Raw genomic sequence first — 21625 nt, forward strand, 5'->3', positions numbered from 1 at the left:
CTGCTTCCAGATCCACAAGTGATGCTCTGGAGATGTGCCAGCACACCCACAAGCTCTGCTGAAATGCAGATAAAATGGGTCGTAGGCACAAGTCCCCCGGCTCCTGCCCGGAGCAGCAACGATTCCTGGTGGCTCCCATCTGCCATGGACAAGAGGCCACGCCGGGGCACGCAGGATGCAGGCAGGCCAAGTCACAGATGCACACAGCCACGAGACAGCTCCCGTCAGTGGAGGCACTGCCAGACCACGCAGCCAATTCCATTCCCCAACACCATAGTTTGAGACTCGGTAACAATAAAGAGAACCAGACCCAGGTCTCCCAAGTCCCTGGAGAGCAGCTGCCTGATAGCACAGACAGATGTCAGGGAGCTGTAAATGGTCCCAGCCTATTTTGAGGACCTCTGCTGAGTCAGAAGTTTCCCAGGTACTCTGACCCAGTAGCCTCACCATGCAAAAACCCCCAGTGCAAACCATGAACACCAGAAAGCAAGTTCCCAGAGTTATTATTCAGAAGTCATGATACACCCATGCATAAACTGCTCTGCAGAACGTGAGGGAGATGCTAGGGAATATGCAAAGTGGGAGTGAAGAGTTCATAGGAGGGAATCACTGAGTGGCAGTACAACAATCCCTTAACTCCTACGAAAGAACACAGCAGGGTTCCACCACCTCCCCTCTTCACATCCTGCCTTTTATGAACCAAAGCCATGCTTTCCCTTTCCTACCAGGCCTGTGTTGAAGACTTTGAGGGGCTCCTTTCTGCCACCCAGCTGCTCAAGCACTGCTTTCCAACGTGGATTTGCCTTTGCTGACAGAAAGCTGAACCATTACCCGACCTCGCTGAAGGCTGGTGTGTGCACCCAGAGCACACTGCTGCATCTCTGGAGAATCTGCCCAGGGTCTATTCACAGCAGGGAGCATTGCTCTCTTTACCTGTCTACAAGAGGCTTTGCACCTTCTTTAAGGCACGTGAGGAAACACAAGTGAGAAAGGGAAGTGGAAATCGAGGCTGTGCTACTGGAAATGTTGGTCCCTGAGACAGACATGCTCTCTCTCCTAAGCAGGGTACCCACCACATCCCAGCACACACTAAGAGATGGGCAGTGCCAGGAATAGGCTAGAAACGCCTATGGGTGCCTCAGGACACAATGAGCAGAGGCAGGAGGAGAAGGCAGGGTGCACATCTTCATGAGCCCAGGGAAGTCCTTGGGAACAGCAGCCCCACAGCAGGCAGCTGCAGCCCTGCCTAAGAGCTCAGGAAACCAAAAACTTCATCAGAGAACATCTCTTCTGGCAGGGGCAATCCATCACAGAGCTTCGTTCTTCTACCAGCCATTGAGGACAAGCCTTGCCAAAAAGCCTTAAGATTATTTTTGGTTTTATGGGAAATGGTATTTAAGTGCATGTTGTGCTAGTGGTGCCGGTCCCTTCAGCAAATTCCATTTTTGGAGACTGCAGAAAGTGTCACTTGCATAATTAATCCCTGATTTCCCTAACACCCTGCTGATTGCCTGCTCACTTTTTCAGCAAGATCTCTCTTACTGATTTCTTCTTGATAAAACAATTTTCAAGGTTGCAATCATCTTTTAAGTCTCCAAAATGAGTCTTTCACTTAGGACACACATTGCCAGGATTCAATGGCTTCAGATTCCTCATTCTCCCATTTTGGTACTAGATTCCATCACAAATATTTTCAGAACCTTTATTTCCTCTAGTGACTGTCCCTGCTTACTCTTCTTCATCTATATCTTCCTTTAGTGTGCAAAAAATTTTGGATAATATCCTAAATTTCAGTCCAACTGAGCAGATTTCAGTTGAGCAAATCTTGGTGAAATGACAAAGATTTTCTGCAAATTTCAGGGAACAGTGCTAAGGAGGAGGAAAAAAGGGGTAAACCTAAAGTATGCCACATATAGTGTCTGGCACCATATCTCTTCCACATTCAGGCATTTTATCCTGGACTTTTTCACCAACCTGCACTATATCCGTTAATTCCTCTGTATTTTTAATACCCTGTACTTTGGAGCAGCTAGGCTTTTTCTAAGTCGGAGTGAAACAGAAATGTCTGTCTGGTCTTCCCAGTCAGGAACCTCCCCCTCATAACTAGCAGTAAACAGAGTTGACTCACCAGTGAAGGGTTTAAAAGGCAGCTCAGCTTTGCAGTATTAAGACAGAAAGCTCTCAGCCATTGAAATGCCCAGATTTCCAAGGGCACAAACAGACTCTACTGTTTTCTGAATCGCCAAATTTGTTAAAACAGAGCATCGGGACTTTACTGCTGGGAGCAACGATTTGTGCTACTGTTTGATACCTTTCAAACATAGTTATACACAGATTTTTTTGCTAAGAGGTCATTGGAGATGCAACACTGAATTCTAATCTAAGTGATACAATTCAGTCCCAGTCAGTTCAGCTACTAAAAAATCTGCCCTATGGCCAAGTACGTAAATACTCCTGTCAGCATTGATCCATGGAGCAACCCTGCCATGAGATGGTCCTAGAGAGCTGTGCCAGGAAACCACAAAGCCTGTTTGCAGAGAGCCACATCCCAAAGCTCTTCACTGAGCAGGGACAAACCCCACAGGAACAGGTTGCTTTTACAGAGGGAAAGAGAAAGGAGAAAATCCTTTAGCCATGATATCCCCAGGTGATTCAATCCTTCCAAAAGCACTTTGGAGACTGTCAGCAGGGCACAGGGCTTCAGCAATAAAGCTGGTTTGACTAAAGCAGTTTCCAAGCTTTTTGTTCCCAAAAGAAGCTTTAAAGAACACCAGGAAGCTAGGCCTACCTGTGAGAAAAAAGCCACACCGCACCCTAGGACACATCATGCCCACTTGTGAGGTTGGGTTTAGCTCACCTCTAGTTTACCCTGTTTGTAACAGAACTGCTCTGCACAGAGGCCAGCCTGGCTCTGCAGGTACATGAGCACTCTGATCCCACTTCCTAGGGAACCTATGGAGCAACTACCAGGGCCAGGAGACAGCCTGCTGCAGGTCAGGCAATGCACAAGCCACCGCTTCGGCTGCTTGTCTGTCAATTAGCATTTACAGTTAGCACGCTGGGATTTTTCACGCTTGTTGACAGCCTTTTAATGATGATGACTGGGGGTTGAGGAGGGGGAGAACTTGCCAAAAAAGTATCTCTTTGCTCTCAAGACTGAGATGACAGGATACAAATCATCAGTGTCAAAGATTTGCTAACTGTTTCTCTGAAAAGAATTAGAGCATCCAAGAGTGACCTAGAAAATTGGAAATGTGGAAGGAGAGCTCTCGGACATGGCCACTCCCTCAAATCAAACCAGGCTCCTGCTTTAACTGAATATATCCAAACACTAAAACCTTCAGTAAAATTTCACTTTGGAGCCTCCAAACAACTGGAGCTGACAGTGCTCCAAGTATTTCCACCCCACAGGTCATGCTTCAGCGGCTCCAAGTGGGACTGCGAAACCACACAGAGATGTGGATGCAGCAAGCAACACCACCATGGATTGCTGTGGAGGAATGTGCTCCAGCTCTTCCAGGGGGGGTGGCAACAGCCATCCATCCAGGGTGCCACTATCCCTGGTCACAAGGAAGACCATGAGTGCCTGACTTAGTGGAACAGCAATTGTCAGTCTCACCTCCACAGATGACACACCTGAGGCGGCACACATCAGGTTTGGAACAGAACCAAGCCACCAAGCACCCAAATCCACAAGGATTAATAAACCAAACTTTTCTTCTTGGCTTCAACCCCAAGGCAGTGCAGGAGGTGCCTACACCACAAGTGAACCATCTTCAGATCCCCTTTGGCAGCTGGCTCACGCACAAACCAAACACCACGTCAGCTAATTATTTCCTCATATTGTTTGTGGTCTGATTAAATGGAAAATATCTATACCATGAACTGAAAGGTTCAAGTATCCTTCTTGCTGAGTAATAACCAAGCTGGAAAACTCATGTAGTTCAACATGACAAAAATTAACTGAAAATACCATTTGTAAACAGATAAAAACTGCATATGAAGATTATGATGAAAGAATGCTTAAGGACAGCACAGCAAAGCAGTCACATTAACATACCAGAACTAACCTTGTTTATATGATGTTAATTCAGCCCTCTTATGCATATTTACTATAATTAGGATGGTTATTCAAAAATCAGTATACATCCGTCATTTAAAAATTATTTAAAATGATTAGCGACAAGTGTTTATTGCCTTGGGAATGCTCAGACACTACCCCGGGAGGCAGTCTGGGAATGCAGTGGATGCTCCTGGTTCCAGCAGCACTTCCCAGAATAAAAAGCTCTTAGCATCCTCAGAGTATATTCCAGCCCTGGCCTCCAAATGCACTGGATGGCACAGCACAGGAGACAAAGGGCTGACAGCACAAGCCAGGTGATCTCATTGGAACTGCAAATCAGAACGCTTTCAGGCTCTGCTCCTATTTGAGTATGGATTAGAAATGCAGATTTAACAACCCCCAACCGCCACACAATGCAAGTTATGTAATGGCATCCTATTCCACTGGCATGCACCATGCAGAGGCTGAGTGGGAGCTGGCAGGGAGAGCACAGGGTTCTCTTCTCCCTGACAGCATCCACCTTCAAATTAGGCAGGCAGGTGAGGTCAAACACCCAAGGTCTCCCTAACTGTCCCCAGCTGCTCCTGGAACTGAGGAGGCAGCACCTTCCTGGGACAAAGCAGAGGGCCAACACCTGGGAGGATAAGAGACCACCAGGATATATTTCAGAACAAGATCATCTCAGCCACAGAAACTGGCTTCTCATCCCGTTTTCCATATGCTGAAGTTTTTATCTCCGAACTCATCAGCAGCTGCTGTACAAGAGACTCAACTGCACAGAGCAACAGGCAATACATCTGCTTACCTCTGACAAAAAGCAGATGAGAAAAGCTGTGAACCCACAAACCACAATCCATCTGTATGTTAGATAGAACAGTTAGAAACAGTTAGAAAATGGAGCATGACATGGAGCTGAATCAACCAGAACAATCCAGGCTGCTGCAGGGGACTGCAGCAATCTGGCATTTCCTACAGCAAGAGTAACTACAAGCAAATTCCTCAGGAGGCAGGATTTTCCTCAAGGTGCTCAGCCTCTTTCTTGAGCTCTCAAACCAGTTGCAGCTCAGGGATCTCTTTTTATTGGCCTGATCTAGCAGTGTGTCCAGCACTCTACTGCTAAGTGGCTGACAGCCAAGGCAGAAGATTCAAGACAGATGAAAAGGATGGTTTGAAAAGTGGTGGACCCCTGAGGAATTGTTACCTCGCCAAATTGATCCAAACAACTTTGCTGTGTGCTATTATTACAGATTTCCATCAAGACTAACACTGAGATGACAACTGGCAACACAAACACTGTGTTAGTGGTCACCCAAAGAGCAGGATATTTGGCCCTTGGGCATCAGAGACGTTACAGAGCTGAAAAGCATGTGGCATCACCTTGAAGCATTTAGCAATAAGGCATTTATTTCAACAGTGATCCAAGGTTAACCAGCATGGCATGCTCAGGGCTCCTGGTCTTAAGGGCAGGGGAGGCCTGAGAGTGAGAGCCCAAAGGTATCACCATCCATCCTGAGCTGACAGAACACTGCTTCAGGCACACCAGTGATGGGCAGGTTAAACAAAACTGGCACTAACAGAACTGAGGCATTAGGAAGATAACTGAGAGAGTCCTAAAGATTCAGTAGCTAAATGTAACAGATTAAGATGCTCTATAAGGATTATTTTATCCCAGATAGCTCCTGGTACCTCTTTTTCAAAGTCCTTTTATTCAAAGCCCATTACCCACTAGCACTGGGACCATGCACTATGCCACATAAGCTTCCATATAGACTTGCTCCCCCCTCAGGCCTCCCCTCCTGCCTGGTTATCCAGGCCATTTGTCCTTCAGCAGAAGGTGCCAGTCTGCATCCTTTAAGTACTTTATTTCCACAGACACCCCAGCTAGCCTGCTAAGACACCTCCAGTTTTCTTCCTACGGTTTCTAAATTCCCTGGATACCAGCCATACTCTTTTTAAGCAAGTCCCAGTATCTTTCTACAGCTCACCTCCCCCCACTGATACCCTTTTCGCAAATACACACAGTAATTGCTTTTCAGACTATGCCAGCTCTCTACATTTTAATGCCTGAATTTTGAACTCCAGTTCCAAGTTAGGACTCTCAAAGTGCTTATCTTTTAAACACAGCATCTGCTTTGCTTGTCAGCACTCTCAGCCCTGCTCTGAGAGCACCAAAACGACGGGCACAGGCAAGCTCCCAGTCACAGCTCCAGGAAGGATAACAGCGATGCGCCGGAGCTGGGGAAAACACACAATGTGCTCAGGACCTCACGTGCTCAAGGGCCAGCTTTGGGCAGCAGGTGATAGGAATAGCTTCTGCATTTCACTCTTTTAAGAAGATTTCAATAGAGCTGAAAATTTTCTTTGATCCAGTGAAGCCAAGTGGACTTTCACGTGCCACTCAAGGCCTAATGCATCTCTGCCTGCCTAATGCCGACCTCCAGCTTCCCTCACTCTTCTGAAGAGGACACCTTTGCAGATCAGCTTATAGGATCACCGGGAAAAAAGTGGAAATTTTAAAATGAAAGCCTTTCTTTTACAGCATGAAGGAGTTAGAAGATTTCTAGAGTCCAGACAGTGGAGATCTGGGGACAACAGCTCAAAGAGGGACAAGTTCTGTGCTCTGGTGTTACTGGCTGTGCTTCCACTCCACAGCTAAAGAGAAGCATGGATGGTTAAGGCCTTATAATGAGGAAAGAGGAGGAGGCCATGCATGTGAATTTAACAGCTGGACTTGATCTTAACAGTCTTTTCCAACCTAAATGATTCTAAGTCAAACACTCACTTTCATTCTCAGAAAAGTATCAGTCAGGTTGAATTCTCTATTTGAAAAATATACTTAAACGATCAAAACTTACAAGTGTTTAAATATTTAGCATGTTGAGTATCATTATTCATTGATGGCTCTCGGGAAGTACCCACATGGCTCTGCCTCATCAATATTCCTTATCATGGGCTACTGCACAGACAATGTTTGAATAACAGCTGCTTCACAGACCCCCCTCCTCTCCCGACACAGGGACTTCCCTTCTCTCTCCAAAATGCTGCTCCACTGCCTGGACAGATTTCTTTTTTTTTTTTTTTTCTTTTTTTTTTTACATGGCCACCATTTTCCTGAAAGGTTATCTCATCCCATCTCACTGTTAAACAATATAAAGCTTAAGCACATTAGCACAAAGAACTACTGCAGTCCAGGACCTTCCTGCGCACCTCCCTCAGGGATACTTTGCAATTAGCAATGGCCATAAGGAAACTGGGAAACAATGAGGAAACACCCAGCACCTTAATCATAGGTTTGAAGCAGAAATATCAAAACCCTAAAGAGCAATCCCAGTTCAAAGTCATGGTGGAAAAAAAGTGAGGCTGGAAAGCTCTGCCTTGAAGGGGTAAATTCATTGCTAGACAATTGTCATGGGTTAGTACAGTTTGGTTTTTTAGTTATAGAAGAATGTAGAATAATTCTCCAGGTCAGGACCTGGGAATTGCTTTAGAAAAGACAGGGACCTATCAGAGGGTTGGTTGGAATACTGGCATCTGTTCTGACCACTGAAAATTGTTGGCTACGACTTTGGGCAGTACCATATAAAACCTTTTGATTTCCTGTAGGTGGAGCCTTTTTCTTCTTTCCTTTGGCCAGAGAGAGACAGGTAACATCGAGCTGGGCCTGCTGCTGTCCCCTTCTGGGGGGAGCTGGCCTGAGGCCAGGCAGGATTCCGTCTGATCACAGGTGGGAGGGGGAAGGAGAGGTCGCTGCTTTACAACAACTGCTTTCTCCAAACTTCCTGGCACAGGGAGAGATCTCTGCTGGGTCCATGATAAGAGTTATGGGCACCAATTGGGCTGAGGCTGCCCCGATTTACACCGAGGGGTGGGCTGAGAAGGCATTTATGATCCTCCTGGGTTTTTTGTGATTCCGGACTGTCAGGGTGCTCTGATCTCTGATGTTTCTGTGAGTTCTTCCTCCCTCACCAGCACAGAGACAAAGACTCTGAGCAGATTTAACCCTTTCCTGGCAACCTGAAGCTTACAGAGCTTAGCCCTTCTCTGAAAGAGTAAGAAAGGACAGAGTGAACATAAAGAAAAAAACAGCACAAAGTCAGTAGAGCAAGAGTGAAAAAACTATTGGGACAGAGGGTTGAAGAGTTGGTTGTTCCATTCTTACTTGAGCCATGGAAATGAACTTTGTATTTAGATCATTCCTTTAAATCATGGGAAAGATATGCATTTGGGGAGATGATTGTTTCGATTTGTGTGTAGATTTGAGCAAAGGTGTTTGTGATGGACTAAGTAATATTAATCCTATAAGACACCTGAACAGAGATAAAGATGAGAAGCCCTCTGTGCCAGTGAGGAAGTGAGAAGATATCTCTGTACCTTGAGATGAAAAATCCTTTGCTCTGGAGTTATTCATCTTTAAAAGGTGACACCCCAATATACAAAAGTCTAAGACCCATGACCCATAAGCAGCTTGGGAACTGCTAATGCGAGGGGTCACAAAGGCAGGTTTCCCCAGGCAGCTGTTTTTGTGACAGTTAAAAAACCCATAAGAGAACTGTTCTAGGTTGTCAGTGGGATCCGTGACTCTAAGAGAGACTCTTCCCCTAAAGAACTGATGAAAGACTATTGTCAGATAGTGAAACTGACTGAAAATTACAAGTTTTGTCTCTTTATGTTGTTTTGTAAGAAAGTGAAGAGTTTGTAAGGGGAGAGAAGAGTGTTTTTGGAGTTTCATTCTGGTTTAGTTTTTTTTCCAACTTTCTTTTTCTGTTCTTTTAGTGTGTGTTAATAAAACTATTTGTTCACTTTTAAAGTTGAGCGTGCTTTGTTTTTCTCCTAGTCTCTCTCCCACAGAAAGAGTGAGTACTAAGACCAGAATTTAGTGAACGTGAAACCACTACAACAATTCAAGCTGTTTAATTAAGCATTTGAAAACCCCACACACCAACAACACATGTTCTTCTACAGGAGCATGTGCCTGTGGGATTGCACACCAATTCCAACACCTGCATAGTGAACAGAACTCAAGGTGTTCTGTTCAAGGGCAGCAGCAAATGTTCGCTAAGAACACACCAACTGTAGTGGGGAAGGGCGTGCTCCAGAGGCTCCTCCAGACACACCTCCAAACTCCATTCTCAGGCACTTGAAGCATTCCCTGGCACTGCCTTCTCTGCAGCCAGTGCTCAGGAAAGCTCCCTGCAGGACAGTCTCTGCTGAAAGGAAAAGACCCCAAAACCCTGGGAAGTATCTCTGAAGAAAAGAGGGTTTTATTCCTCGAGACATCATTTCTCAATATTCCAGAATTCCCAGTGTCAGACACTGCCCACAGGGCAAGGGCCCTGCCATTTGCCACCAGCAGTGCAACACTTACCTGTGTCATCCCAGTGATGATTCCCAGCACATCACTGTGACCTTGAGGTGGCATGCCCAAAAGCTATATCCATATCCTTAATGGTCACACCTGCACAGAACCTCAAGGCAGCTGGCCCATCTTCAGGCTGGCACCTGTACAGATTTCTGTGTCTGAGCAGATGCTGCCTCCTGAGCTCTTCTTAGGAACTGATTTGGAAAACAGCTGCTTTAACCTCTTGGGTCAGTATTTGTCAGGGAACCTGACACAGCATGAGAACAGTTACCCAAGCCCTATGGAGGGAAATGATTTTTCCCTGGCAGCCTGGCCCAGGTGCAATGTAACACTGGTGGGTGTCACAGCTCCCTGTGGGACCCAGCACCTTTTCCTTTTGCGGGACACTGAGGTTTAAGATGCTCATTCAGGCAACTGCACTGCATGAAGTCCAGAGGTAAATTCGGATTGTTCCTTCCTGGTCAGTTCCCAGAACTATTGAAGAAAGGAATTTAGTGCCTTGTCAAGGTGCAGAAGTAATGACTCTCCAGCCTCCAAGGCTCTCTCTGGTGGCTGACCTCAGCACTTTGGGAGAGCAGAGCCAGAGAGGTGAGTGCAGGACAGCAGTCCCTCTGATAACCCTGACACCAAGGAAGGAAAAGAACACAGTTCCCTGTTGTGTCAGAAGTGCCTCAGCACAGCTGAATTCCTAAGGGATTGGGAAGGGGAAACAGCATGCACAGACATCTCATCTCTTTAAATTGTCAGATAAGCTGCACAGTAGTGGGTGGCTTAGATTCGTCATTTGAACCCCCTGTGGGACTTTAATACCTGGGGATTTAATACCTGGTGGCTCAGGACAGAGACTGGCCTGTGCAGACCGAGGGCAGGCAAGCACAGGGCACTGTCTGCAGCTCCATGTGTGTTGCTCAGCTCTCTGCAGCAAGCACTGGAGCACCAGAGAGGTGATGCTTTCAGCTGCTCCTCTTAGAAGCAGATGGATCAATCATCTGCCTGTCATCAGCAGGTATCTGTGAAACTCTCTGGAATTCACTTCTTACATTTAGTGATGTGCCCAGTACAGACTGGAAGGAAGAAAAAGAGAGGAGCTAACAGAATGGACAGAGAAGGCAGTGGACACACCAGTTCCACATGAACCAGGCACAGAACAACAGCTTGTCAGGGGGAAAAAACCCAAACCACCTCAGCACTCTTCTCCAGTAATATCACAGGTTGGGAAAAATCAATCAGGCTTTCAAAAACTTAGGGCTATAAACAGTAAAATAACTTAGTCATCATATCATTAATGTACAGCTTTGCACAGTGAGAAAGCTTCTTAGTGAGATTTTTCAACCTGGTATTAAGTGTATGAAAATACACCTTGGGATTCTTAAGACTTAAAATTACTTTCTCTGTTAAATCTGCTCCTGAGATCCTTGATGGAAAAGTACATCAAATGTTTGCTTGGGCTTTAAATGCCATCCTGGCTCAAATCTGGTTCATGAAGCCCATCTGAATATTGCTAATTTCCTGGTTAGACATGGACTGTACATCACAAAAAACTAAGATTTCCCCTGTTGTCTATGAAAACAGGAGAGAATTACTTTCATTCTCTTGCTCTAAAGACAGTTTCAGAGTTTTAAATACTTAAATCTTATGTTTACAGCTTCATTGTTCTGACCCTCATTAAAAATGTAATTCCTTACATGACAGACTTGATTTTAGACCCTTGTCCTTCAGAAGCTGTTTGTTCATCCTGTGGAAGGCACAACTGAGCTTATAGGTGGCCTGAAGCGATGGAGATGTAGGAGGACACTTGGATGCAACATCTGGTACCTATCAACACATACACAGTGCAACAGCACCACAAAATAAACCTTCAGGCAGAATGCTCCTTTAGATCTGATAGCTTTTGTTCTGCAGAAGCCAGGAAGAACTTTCCACCTCCATCCCACGTCTCCTTGTACGAAACAGCTCCAAGATTTTCCCACACAACCCTCTTCTGGGAGCAATTGTAGCCAGGATTCACTAAGTTGGTCACACAGTGTTACTGAGGACCTGTCAGTGGCAGTCCCATTCACAGGTTCCCTGATATGACGGAAGAAGAAATTCTCCCCCTTATTTGAGAGGATTGGGGAAGTTGGTGCTTTTCCTTTGCAGTGCAGAGGGATTTTGCCTGCCAGCACTCTCAGTGCTCTTCCACCTCATGTGTTTCCTGGTCCTGCACAGATGCAGAGTGACAGCAAAACTCCTGATCGCTGATCTTGCAGCACACAGCCTTTCTTGTACTCTCTGTAGGTATTAAAGCTTTAATAAGAGTCTAGAAGGTACCCTGTGGCTTGCAGGGGAATGGGGTGGATAATAACTCCACATCCTCCTGTGTTAAATACCTGTTTCCTTGTTGCCTGTGATTGATGGATAATGACACAACAGCCCACTTAGGCGTGTCGCCCCCATTTTCCACTGTAATAATTTCATTTCTGGACAAGAACATTAACAACCCAGTTGCACTCAAATGGAAACAGAAATTCACAAATAAAAGTTGCTGACTGCCAGAGCTTTGATCTGGCATCTTCAAACTTGAATCAGAATTTAATATTTTACTCATGTAAATCTCACAACCCGAGCAGAAAACAGCAAAATGCAATGTACTCCTTTTGAATGAATTCCAGGTAGCCAAACTTCCGTTATTTAAGTTGAAAAGGTCTAATACAAACTCAGATGGGAAGAAAACAGTCTAAACCCCACATCTGAATGGAATCCAGCTCTCTCTCTCTCTATCAAAACCATAGATACACAAAAAACATACATTAACTGTAGGTAGACCATTTCTTTGAAGAGAAGGAAACAGCAGTTCTGCTTTCTTCCTTAACCCTAGGGAGCAGTTCAACTTTTTTTTCCGCCTCTGGAGTCAACACTTTACCTTCCTGCTCCAGCAATCCAACACCAACAGTGCATCAAGTAACGGAAAAGCAATCACTGCTAAGATAGCACAAAAGCATGAACGAACAGTTCTGAGGCTGAAGCTCACAAAAACGACTCATCAAGTGAAAACTGCAACATTCTGGTGTGCTCCCACTTATCAAAACAGTCCAGATGGAGTCCTAGCATTATAATCTGGCTCATATGCTTGTAAAACATATCTGGTGTTCCCCTCGACATTGCTGGAATTGGGCTGAGGACTCATTGGACTCAGACCAACAATTTATGTCACCTCGTTCTCAGTGACGGGTCCTGTGCAAAACATTATGGCAAAACCGTGACAAAAAATGGTCTCACTCTGGAAATGAAAGTTGTGGTGTATTCACTGAGATGTCTTGAATCATGACTGAACCCATACAGACATTTCCCTCTCACTGCCTGCTCATCTCCCCTGAGACACTTCAGTCGCACCACGAGCACCACTTCTAAGCACCACAGTCCATTTCTAAGAGTACAGAGGGAATTTCTGAGAGCGCAGCTGCAGTTTGGTTAGTCACCAGCTTACTTAAAGCATGACTTCAAAAGCATCAAAGCAAATTAATGGCATGAGTCCTACTACTTTCATATAGGAGCTTGATGAAGGGATTTTACATCCTAATCCAAAATCCCCTTCTGACCATATACACAATCTATCAACTGCAGCCCCACACAATCTGTCCTACATCTGATTTACCATGTTCTTTTGAAACACTCTGAGGCTACGAAGTACATACCTTCAAAATGGTTACACAAAAGTTATTTATATAGAGTTTCTACAGATCTTCACAGAAAATCAACTAATGATGTGAGCGCAAACACAATAAAAAACGTACAGCCTGTGAGAAAGAGCAGCCAGCAGCAAACCATCGCTCTTTGTTTTAAGGTGAAACTGCACCTATGTGTAGCATATATAGCACAATTTATGACTAAGGTTTCCCCACTGGTGCACAGTTATTCCATTAACACATTAGGAGGAGAGGAACTGACAGCTACAGAGACCGGGTGCCATCTGTATCCTGCCCATGATGCAAAGATTACTTCAAATCTTTCCTAGCTCAAGGCAAGATCTCACCTAGAAACGAACTCAAAGGATGAGTGTTCCAGATGCCTCATCACTCAGGAAAATGCTTCGAGGACTGAAAATGACCAAACCAAAGCTACTTCTTAGGTAATGCTCTGCCAATGAGTCCTCTACAACACAACTTTAGCCCGATGGAAAGGACAGAAGCAGACTTATCCATGGTACACGCTGCACATTGCATGCACGAGCAGAAGTTTCCAAGTACCGTTTTTACAGCATCAGTGGTGCTGAGCATGACCAAAGGTCTGGCTGTCCCATGGTGGTTCCTCACTTGGAGCCACCAGCGCAGGGAATATCCAACCTTTTCCTGCCCAGCAGCTGTGAGCGATGCAGCACAAGTACTGATATACCAGATCACACAGCCAATCAACCAGAGGACTCGACACTTATCTTGTCAATCACTCACAGATCAAGTTATTTAAACAAATTTCAGGAAATCACAACTGTTCCCTCCAGCTCCTGACATAGCAAACAGAACATCTAATCCAACAGAGAACAACTTGATGAATAAGATGTTTATAATCTGTAGGGAAATAATGGTTATTTCAGAGTTACATCATCACACAGATTTGTTAATGTCAATGGGCAAAAATTCCAACAAACCCATCACCAGAACAGAAATGCAGGGGCCAGGAGGGAGAGCAGTTTCATTTTAGAGAAGGGTAGGGAGTGATGCTTTATATGAAACAACCTATTTATACAGCAGCCCAAGCCAACCTCAGCACACAGAATAGATAATTCTGTAATATACAGCAATATTTGAGTCCTGAGATAACCCTGCTGGGCCACACATGCCCAGCAGCAATCAGAGACACTGAGGAAGTCCCACTTAAGCATGTGCTGCACGCTCCAGCCAGCTCACCCAGAATATGTCCTCTGGGACAATCCCAATGCAGAGCAGCAGTTCAGCAACAGCAAGCACATACAGTTTCCACCACATGGGTAAGGTGAGAAGGAAAAAGGAAGACAGGATTTTGGAATCCGAGCAGGGAGGTGGAGGGACATGGCAAGCTGGGAATCACACAAGTAGAGCAAGAAGATGCAGCTTCACAACTCTCCTAGTGAAAAGTGAACTTATTTTAAAACACATTGGATAGCATGGTTTGCCCCTCGAGGCAAGGCAGGACAGAACTGCCAAGACGGAGGTTGTAGTTTTTTTATCTGGGTAGGGCTGGAGAAAACACATTGATGGGAAGCTACTATTGGCTGAAAGGAAGAGTGTGTGAAGTCTCTGGCAGAAGATCTCTTACAACCTTCTGTGCCAAAGGAAGAGGGACTAAGAGTATTCACACGGCTCTGAGAGCTGAGATGACAGAAGATGTTGAGAAGACAGAAGAGAAAAAGGTCCAGAGAAATATTTTCAGTACTTTTTAGCAGTTACATGTTACAACAAAAGCCACCCTTCTCTGCACATGGAAGGTCTCTGCAGAACACAGAGATTAAGCCAGTCCTTCCAAAGAGGCAGTGCATTTATCACAGCTTCACTGCAGGATACACACACGTGCACCCACGCACCCAGCCCTGTCACAGGTCACTGCAGGCAGATCCAACTGCTTATTCACAGGCAAATGTCTGCCCAGCTCCAGGAGCTTCCCACTGCAGGCTTCCACACTGATCTCAAAAGCTTACAACTCCAGTTAAAGGCGGTACAATGCGGTGATTAGTGAGACACAAGAGGGAATGAAAAAATTATTGACTCAACATGTCAAGCCTCTGTGATGGAAGACCAGGGTGAACTCATGACAAGGTCACACACTGAATCAGATACAAAGGAACCCAAATCAGCTCTGCTGCCTGGAAATCCACTCATCCACTAGCCTGTGGAGAGAACTTTCCATAGGTCAGGTGGCTCATAAAAATTCCTCCACAATGTGCATGTTTCCCAAACCATTAGGACATTTACGGAAGAAACTCTTAGGTACACAAGCCTTTCCATCACTTGAAGTGGAAGACTCCAAAAGCAGGTTCTAGAAATCCACGCAGTCAAAAGCAGAACAGGTTTCATGGGGTTGAGGCAGAGCAAGGGAAAAAGAGGTGTGCTAATGATACAACCTGAGCAAAATCCACACACCTAATATACAACAAGAAAAGCAGGAGATAATGCCAGGTGTGGATCCAAGGAGGACAGATCAGAAGCAAGGCCATCTCCAGCACCCTTAGCCTAACACACAAATGGGTTTCAGTGTATTTGTGGACATGCCACAACCACCTTTAACTGCAGGTTAAAGCTATAGAGACAGAGTATCATTGTTAAGTGAATAAATGATAGATACTAGACAGCCTGTGAATATCCATTTGAGGCAGGTGTCACCTTCCATTATAGGGGGAATCTGGCAGATTCTAGGAAAAAAAAATTCCAGACTCCACAATTAGGCACATTCTACCGAAAGGAAAGCAACTGGTTTTGATGGTTGGACACACATTTTCTCTTACAAACTGCAACACACTCCCTATACCACAGGCTTCAATAAATACTCCAAGACTACAGGTCACAGGAGAAGTTCCATTCTCAGGATAAGCACATGCTCCTTCTTTATTTAATTGGGAAGCCACACGGAGTTGTGGCTTGTTACTGCAAATGTTTTCAGGACAGAAAGTCCTAAGCTTTGCCTGCTTGTCGCAGCATCTTGCGGATTTTAACACCAACAGCTACAGTGAAAAGCCTGTGAAATCTGATCCGCACCAGAAGCTCTGTTCACACAGAATACAGAAAGGCCCTGCAGTGAATGGATGCAGGGGAATAGGCTCAGAGCAGGAGAAACACACAGCTGATGTTTCTAGTTGCACAGGGGTGGGACATGTTCAAGTGAGCACCCACAAATTCCAGTAAGAATCCCTCTTACCCTCCAGTAAAAAACAAGCAGGGTGTGGGAGACATTGGTGTGCTCAGCAAGCTGAACCAAAACAGCACTGCAGGGAAACTGCTCTGACAAGTGCTGGCCTCAGTGCAGGAAGGCACAAGAGCAAGTCTTGAACAACCACCCCAGCACATGCCTGGAGACCTGCTCAATAATGTACAGTGTATGCAGTTTCAAAAGTTCATGCTATAGCTCTCCTATTCCCCCCTTTCTTAAGAAATAGGAGGAAAGGATTGCAAAGTTGTTAGTTACTAGCAACAAAAGCTAGGAAATATTCATGCAGCCAGTGTTGCTAAGTTTGAGGCCTGAGCCGATTTGGAGACAATACCACAGAGTCAGTTGAGACAATCATTTACGCCAGAGCTCAAAAAACCCCTCTTGCTTCCATATGTAAACAACCAGCTCCATCTCAGTGAAAACAGTAAAATATGCAAGCAGCAGAGACAGACAGGCTCCTTCCATTTCTCCTCCTCCTGCCTTTATGACACACAACAGTACACAAAGGGTACTTCATTTCCCACCTGTCTCACACCATGTAACACGCTCATTATATCTGTTCTCTTCTGAGATGAGGTGCAATGCAAAAAGATCCCATGCCTATGGACAAGAGCAGCCATGGGATGTATTCCCAAAGTTGCCTCCAAGAAGCCAACCTGGTGCCCTCAGACACGAACCCTACTACACCAGGGGTTACGCCAAAGAAACGCCAAATGCCACAACATACCCTTTCAAAAATTAGAATAAGGGAGAGAAAATTATCTGTCTGCAACGTAGCAGACAGAAACCCCATCTTCCATTCAAAATAACTCTCTCCCCACCAGAAAAGCAGCTCACTGCAGACAGAAAACAGGTCTCACACAACTCAAGTGACAGCCACCGTGAAACAAAAGGCCACCAGGAGCATCACCAACCATGAGGCTGCTACAGGGGCTGGATCTAGGCTCTGCACAACAAATCAACAGCTCATCTGACCTGCTGGGGCAGAACCCTGCAAAGCCAGTGAGGAGAGCCTCTGGCACCTCACTCATCCAGCCCTGTGCCCAGCACCTCCACGCCGGGAATAACTGTGACCCAGCACCTTCCACGCATGTTAGGTGGGACCTTGGCACTGGAATAAGTTGCCAATGCAACAATCAACAAGTCAAAGCAATTAACAAGGGGCCTGTTATTATTTTAGCGGTGGCAGTTAATACACATGGAATGAAACTCCTGCAAAATTAGGCGAACACAGAATACGAGTGTTTCCTTATCACAATATATGTAACAGAAAAGCCCCCTCAAATCTCAGCAGTCACATACACATACTAAGATTTACTGAATGGAGGGAGTTGAACCTGGTAAATCTGTAGTTTGCAAGTCTGACAATGACCTTAAGTGGGTGCTGGTGTGTGTTCACAATAACAGAATGATACAATATAGGGATGTAGCAACTTGTTCTTCAGGCAGGGGCAATTCAACAGGCATCAAAAAGCATCAGAAATGCTGGTTTTGCACAAGCTATTTATTCCCAGCCTGCAGATGCCTGAGAAAGAGGCAGGTTGACTAGTGAGGGACCAGCATGTCACTTGCTATTTATGCTCTCACAAGTGACTGAATTTGACAGGGACAGTTGATAACCTTCTGAAAATAACTGAACTATCAAAGAATCTGTGTCTTAGCTAACACAGGTTTTTAGTTTTGAAGCTTGCAAAAATGCATGCTGTCAGTCTAAGGAGATGATCTTGCAACTCTACCCTGGTGGTCATCGAAGTGGAATATTTATTCCTTAGGGAAAATTCGTAACCCCTTTCTGAAGATCACTATTTCTCTCTTACTGAGAATTTTAAAGTCACCTACTTCCTTTGCAGCATGTCAGGTACAAGTATTGCTAGGGGATTTTTTCCTGGTAATTAGAAGTGCTCTTTTTTATGTTCAATCAAAAGCAGATTAGACAAGTTAACCTACATGGAGCAAGCCAGAAGTTACAGCTCTCCTGACCATGTAGCTTGGGTCATCCCAAACTGCACATTTCTAACTTCTCTAATTACTATCTACAGCAGGTGTACTAAAACATGATGAAGATTGGCATATAGAGGCCTGGGAGATGATCCCTTCCAAGCACTCCATCTTCCAGCTTTCCTCTGCACATGCACACAGCCAGGTATAGCAGGCAGAAAACTGGAAGTCTTTCATGCCCTGTTTTTAGCACATCCCACATGTGTATGGCTGGGACCTCAACTCCTGTCAGCAGCAGGGAAGAGAAGCACAGGAAAACACTCCCCAGCCTGAATGACTGCTGCAAGTGATGCTGGGGAGGTCACTGTAAGCAGCAGTGGAACATCAGCCAGAGCTTCTTCCTTTGCATGTGTGTGCAGTGATTTACTGGGCACCTGCAGGCACTCAATTCAGTTTAAGGATCGGTGCCTACAGGCTCTCTGCTGTAGCAATGGACCAAACCTGATCAAGTTAAAACACCTGCCTAATTCTATATACTCCAAATGTGAGAAAGGGCAGAGCAGGCATCAACAACCAGAAAAAGAGGGATTCCCAAATTCCCAGATACTTGGGAATTGCTCTTGCATAGGAAGATATTTCATGTGAGCAGAATGGTGGAGAGAATATGGAGAGGCATTTGGTTAAAAGCAGTGTCATCTATAATTATAGATTTCCTAGTGACAACAAAATAAATTGGGAATTGTAGAAACACTGAAGGGGAAATAAAAGTTGTCACTGATGGTAAAAGTAATAATTAAATCTGGAGCCTTCTTTCTCTCTGCTCCTCACCACCACCTTGATGGGAATGTGCCAGGCTCTTTCCCAGCAACAGAATTATTTCTGTAAAACATTTTTGTAAGTTGCAATACCTCTGTAACTGAAAATAGAGGCAAATGCGAGTGCTTAGTGGGACCTTTGAAACCCCAGCTGTGAAGACTCATTAACTGTAAGTACATTTTTGCAGATGCACAGCTCTGAATCTGACTCATAACTCTCCTCCCGTGACAGCAAGACCCAGGATTCAGGTAAAAAGGCTTAAGATAATTGATATGGATCCTTACTCAGGCAAATTAGAAGGAAGAAAGCAGCAAAGAGGAGACTTAAAGGATATGGTGAAGGAAGGGGGATCAGAAGTTGGCTCTGTTGAGGGATCCATCATTTGCAGTTCCAAGGCACAAGGAGGGCAGTATGAGATGGGCATCTATGTTTTTTCTAACAAATTTTATGTGTCTTGCTCTTGTACAGGGGACAACAGCTCTAGCTTCAAATACCAGGTCAGAGGAAAGGCCCCTCTTGAGGATTTCAGTCATTTTGTACTTTTAAGGGCTGGAAATGTTCAGGTTTACCAGGCTCAACTGCACATAAGGGTAGTCCTTGTGTCTGCAGCTCCAGGTTGCCAAAGGACAGGATAGATATGAGGGAGATGCACAATTAAGCATCTCTCCCACACATAAGGCATATGGCAAAGTGGAGCACTCAAGTCAGAGCTGACTCAGAGCTGCACACGAGGGTATGCACCGACAGTCACATGTGCACGTGTGTGTGCACCAACAGCCGGGGGAAGCATTTACTGCCAGCACAGCTCTTCCCGACTGCATTTCAGTGACTACAAAAACAGCAGGGTCAAAACCTGCAGTAGGAGTCTGTCAGCCACCAGCCTCTGACTGCAGCCAGTGTGCTGACACACACCAGGGAGGAGGGCAGACCACCTGGTGTCCAGCAGCTCTTTCCCGCTGGCATTTCTAAGCCTGATACAAGATTCTGGTAACAACAACATTTAAACCACGGTGTTGTGTATTATACAAGAACAGATCTTCCTTCACAAAAACCTCATTGGCTTTCCACCACCCCACCAAAAAAAAAAATTAAAAATCTTCTAGCAGCATTGACCGAATTGTAAAGCAACCTGGTTGGCTTCCATGCATCCGATGGCCTCTTCCAAGAGTGAAAACTCCACGCAGACATAGCCATAGTCGTAACCTGGGGACAGCATTTAAATACAGACGGGAGTCATGTTAGTGCCTTGTCACAAAGAAAGCCACATTAAATAATCAATTTCCCTTTCCCTCCAATGACAAGCCCTCTAGCCACCACCCCTCTACCTCAGAACGAAAAAGAAAGAAACCAGGGACTAGCTGGATGATGATTAACCGTGCAGTTTACCATGAATGTTAATAGTAGTGTTCCCACTTTCCCTTACCCAACCCAGTAAGAGACACACCTTTTCTTAGGGCAAGAAATAATTGCTTTGCTGTTTGTTTTTTCTAAGTCATAGTGACTTTCCATTGCCAGTTTCACATTTTGTGCTACCTTGGAGGCAGCACTCTCCAAAGTAAGTGTTGATAAATCATTTCCAAGTACCTTGCTGCAGATGTATTTTACACGAATAGCCAGCATTTTAATTGGACAATATTTCAGAAAGAACTAACACAATCCCTTTGCCTTTGCTATTTTTCTTTCAATGCCTGCTTATTTTTTGAACTCCTATCCTTTGCATTATGAAAAAGTGCAGCTGAGCAGGAATGAGAACTCCAGCTTTCTCTTTTTGGTACAGATGTCACTGCACACATAACAAGAGTGTGTGGGATCTTTAAGTCTAGATTTAAGAAGCTACAGAGCCTTTACTCTTCTCATGCCCTGGAAAGCTGTCATCTCGATCACTGCAGAAGAGACCCACTGATTTAACTGTGTACTCCAGTTAACTGCACCAAAATATTATGTCCCAAAGTAAAGTGCAGAGTGAACACTACAGAATCTAAGACCGACTCAAGATCCATCCCTGATGTTGAAACCATCTCCAAGAACTGGAGCGCTGAGGAACAACCTAAAGCCACAACCCCACCCTTCACGTGTCAAGGCCACCACACTCCAAACCAGTACTTTCCAGATTATCATGGGCATATGCACATACTTTCCAGATTATCACGTGCATATGCACATGTATCCTTACATGTGCATATGCAGGGAGAGGGCTTGGCTCCCTCCTGCTGCTGCTCTTTTGGCTGGTTTGGAGTGAGAGGAAGGCTGGTCTGCGCGTGATCTGTGCCATTTTAGGCACCTGGCTGTACAGGTGAAGAGTTCATCTTCCCTCCTACTAAAGATGCACATCTCAACTCTGGTATTTTCAGCCCAGGTATGTGTCTGGTTCCTACTGCTTTAGCCCCTCACCTTCCATGAAAAGCTAACTCCATGCATGCTCCTCTCAGGCAAGGCATTCCAACCTCCTGGAAAAGAGCCCCCAACTCCCTCAAGCCTATGCCTAAGAACATCTGCTGCACTCTCTAGTTTTTCCTTCTCTCTCACTTTACCACATCAAAGACAGGACCACATAAAATTGTTTTATCATCAAA

At 45.2% G+C, this 21625-nt stretch overlaps 1 protein-coding gene across 3 annotated transcripts in view; it reads right to left on the reverse strand.

The window, feature by feature from the left end:
- The window catches only part of RBM6 (RNA binding motif protein 6), a 59768-nt gene that overhangs the window by 17080 nt on the left and 21063 nt on the right, over nucleotides 1-21625 (reverse strand). For all 3 annotated transcript variants that reach the window (XM_040075920.2, XM_040075918.2, XM_040075919.2), the window contains exon 6: nucleotides 20182-20255. In XM_040075920.2, the coding sequence (XP_039931854.1) occupies nucleotides 20182-20255 (74 nt within the window). The remainder of the gene's footprint in view (nucleotides 1-20181; nucleotides 20256-21625) is intronic.

Source organism: Hirundo rustica, chromosome 12, assembly GCF_015227805.2.
Source record: "Hirundo rustica isolate bHirRus1 chromosome 12, bHirRus1.pri.v3, whole genome shotgun sequence".
In the NCBI taxonomy this organism is placed as follows: domain Eukaryota; kingdom Metazoa; phylum Chordata; class Aves; order Passeriformes; family Hirundinidae; genus Hirundo; species Hirundo rustica.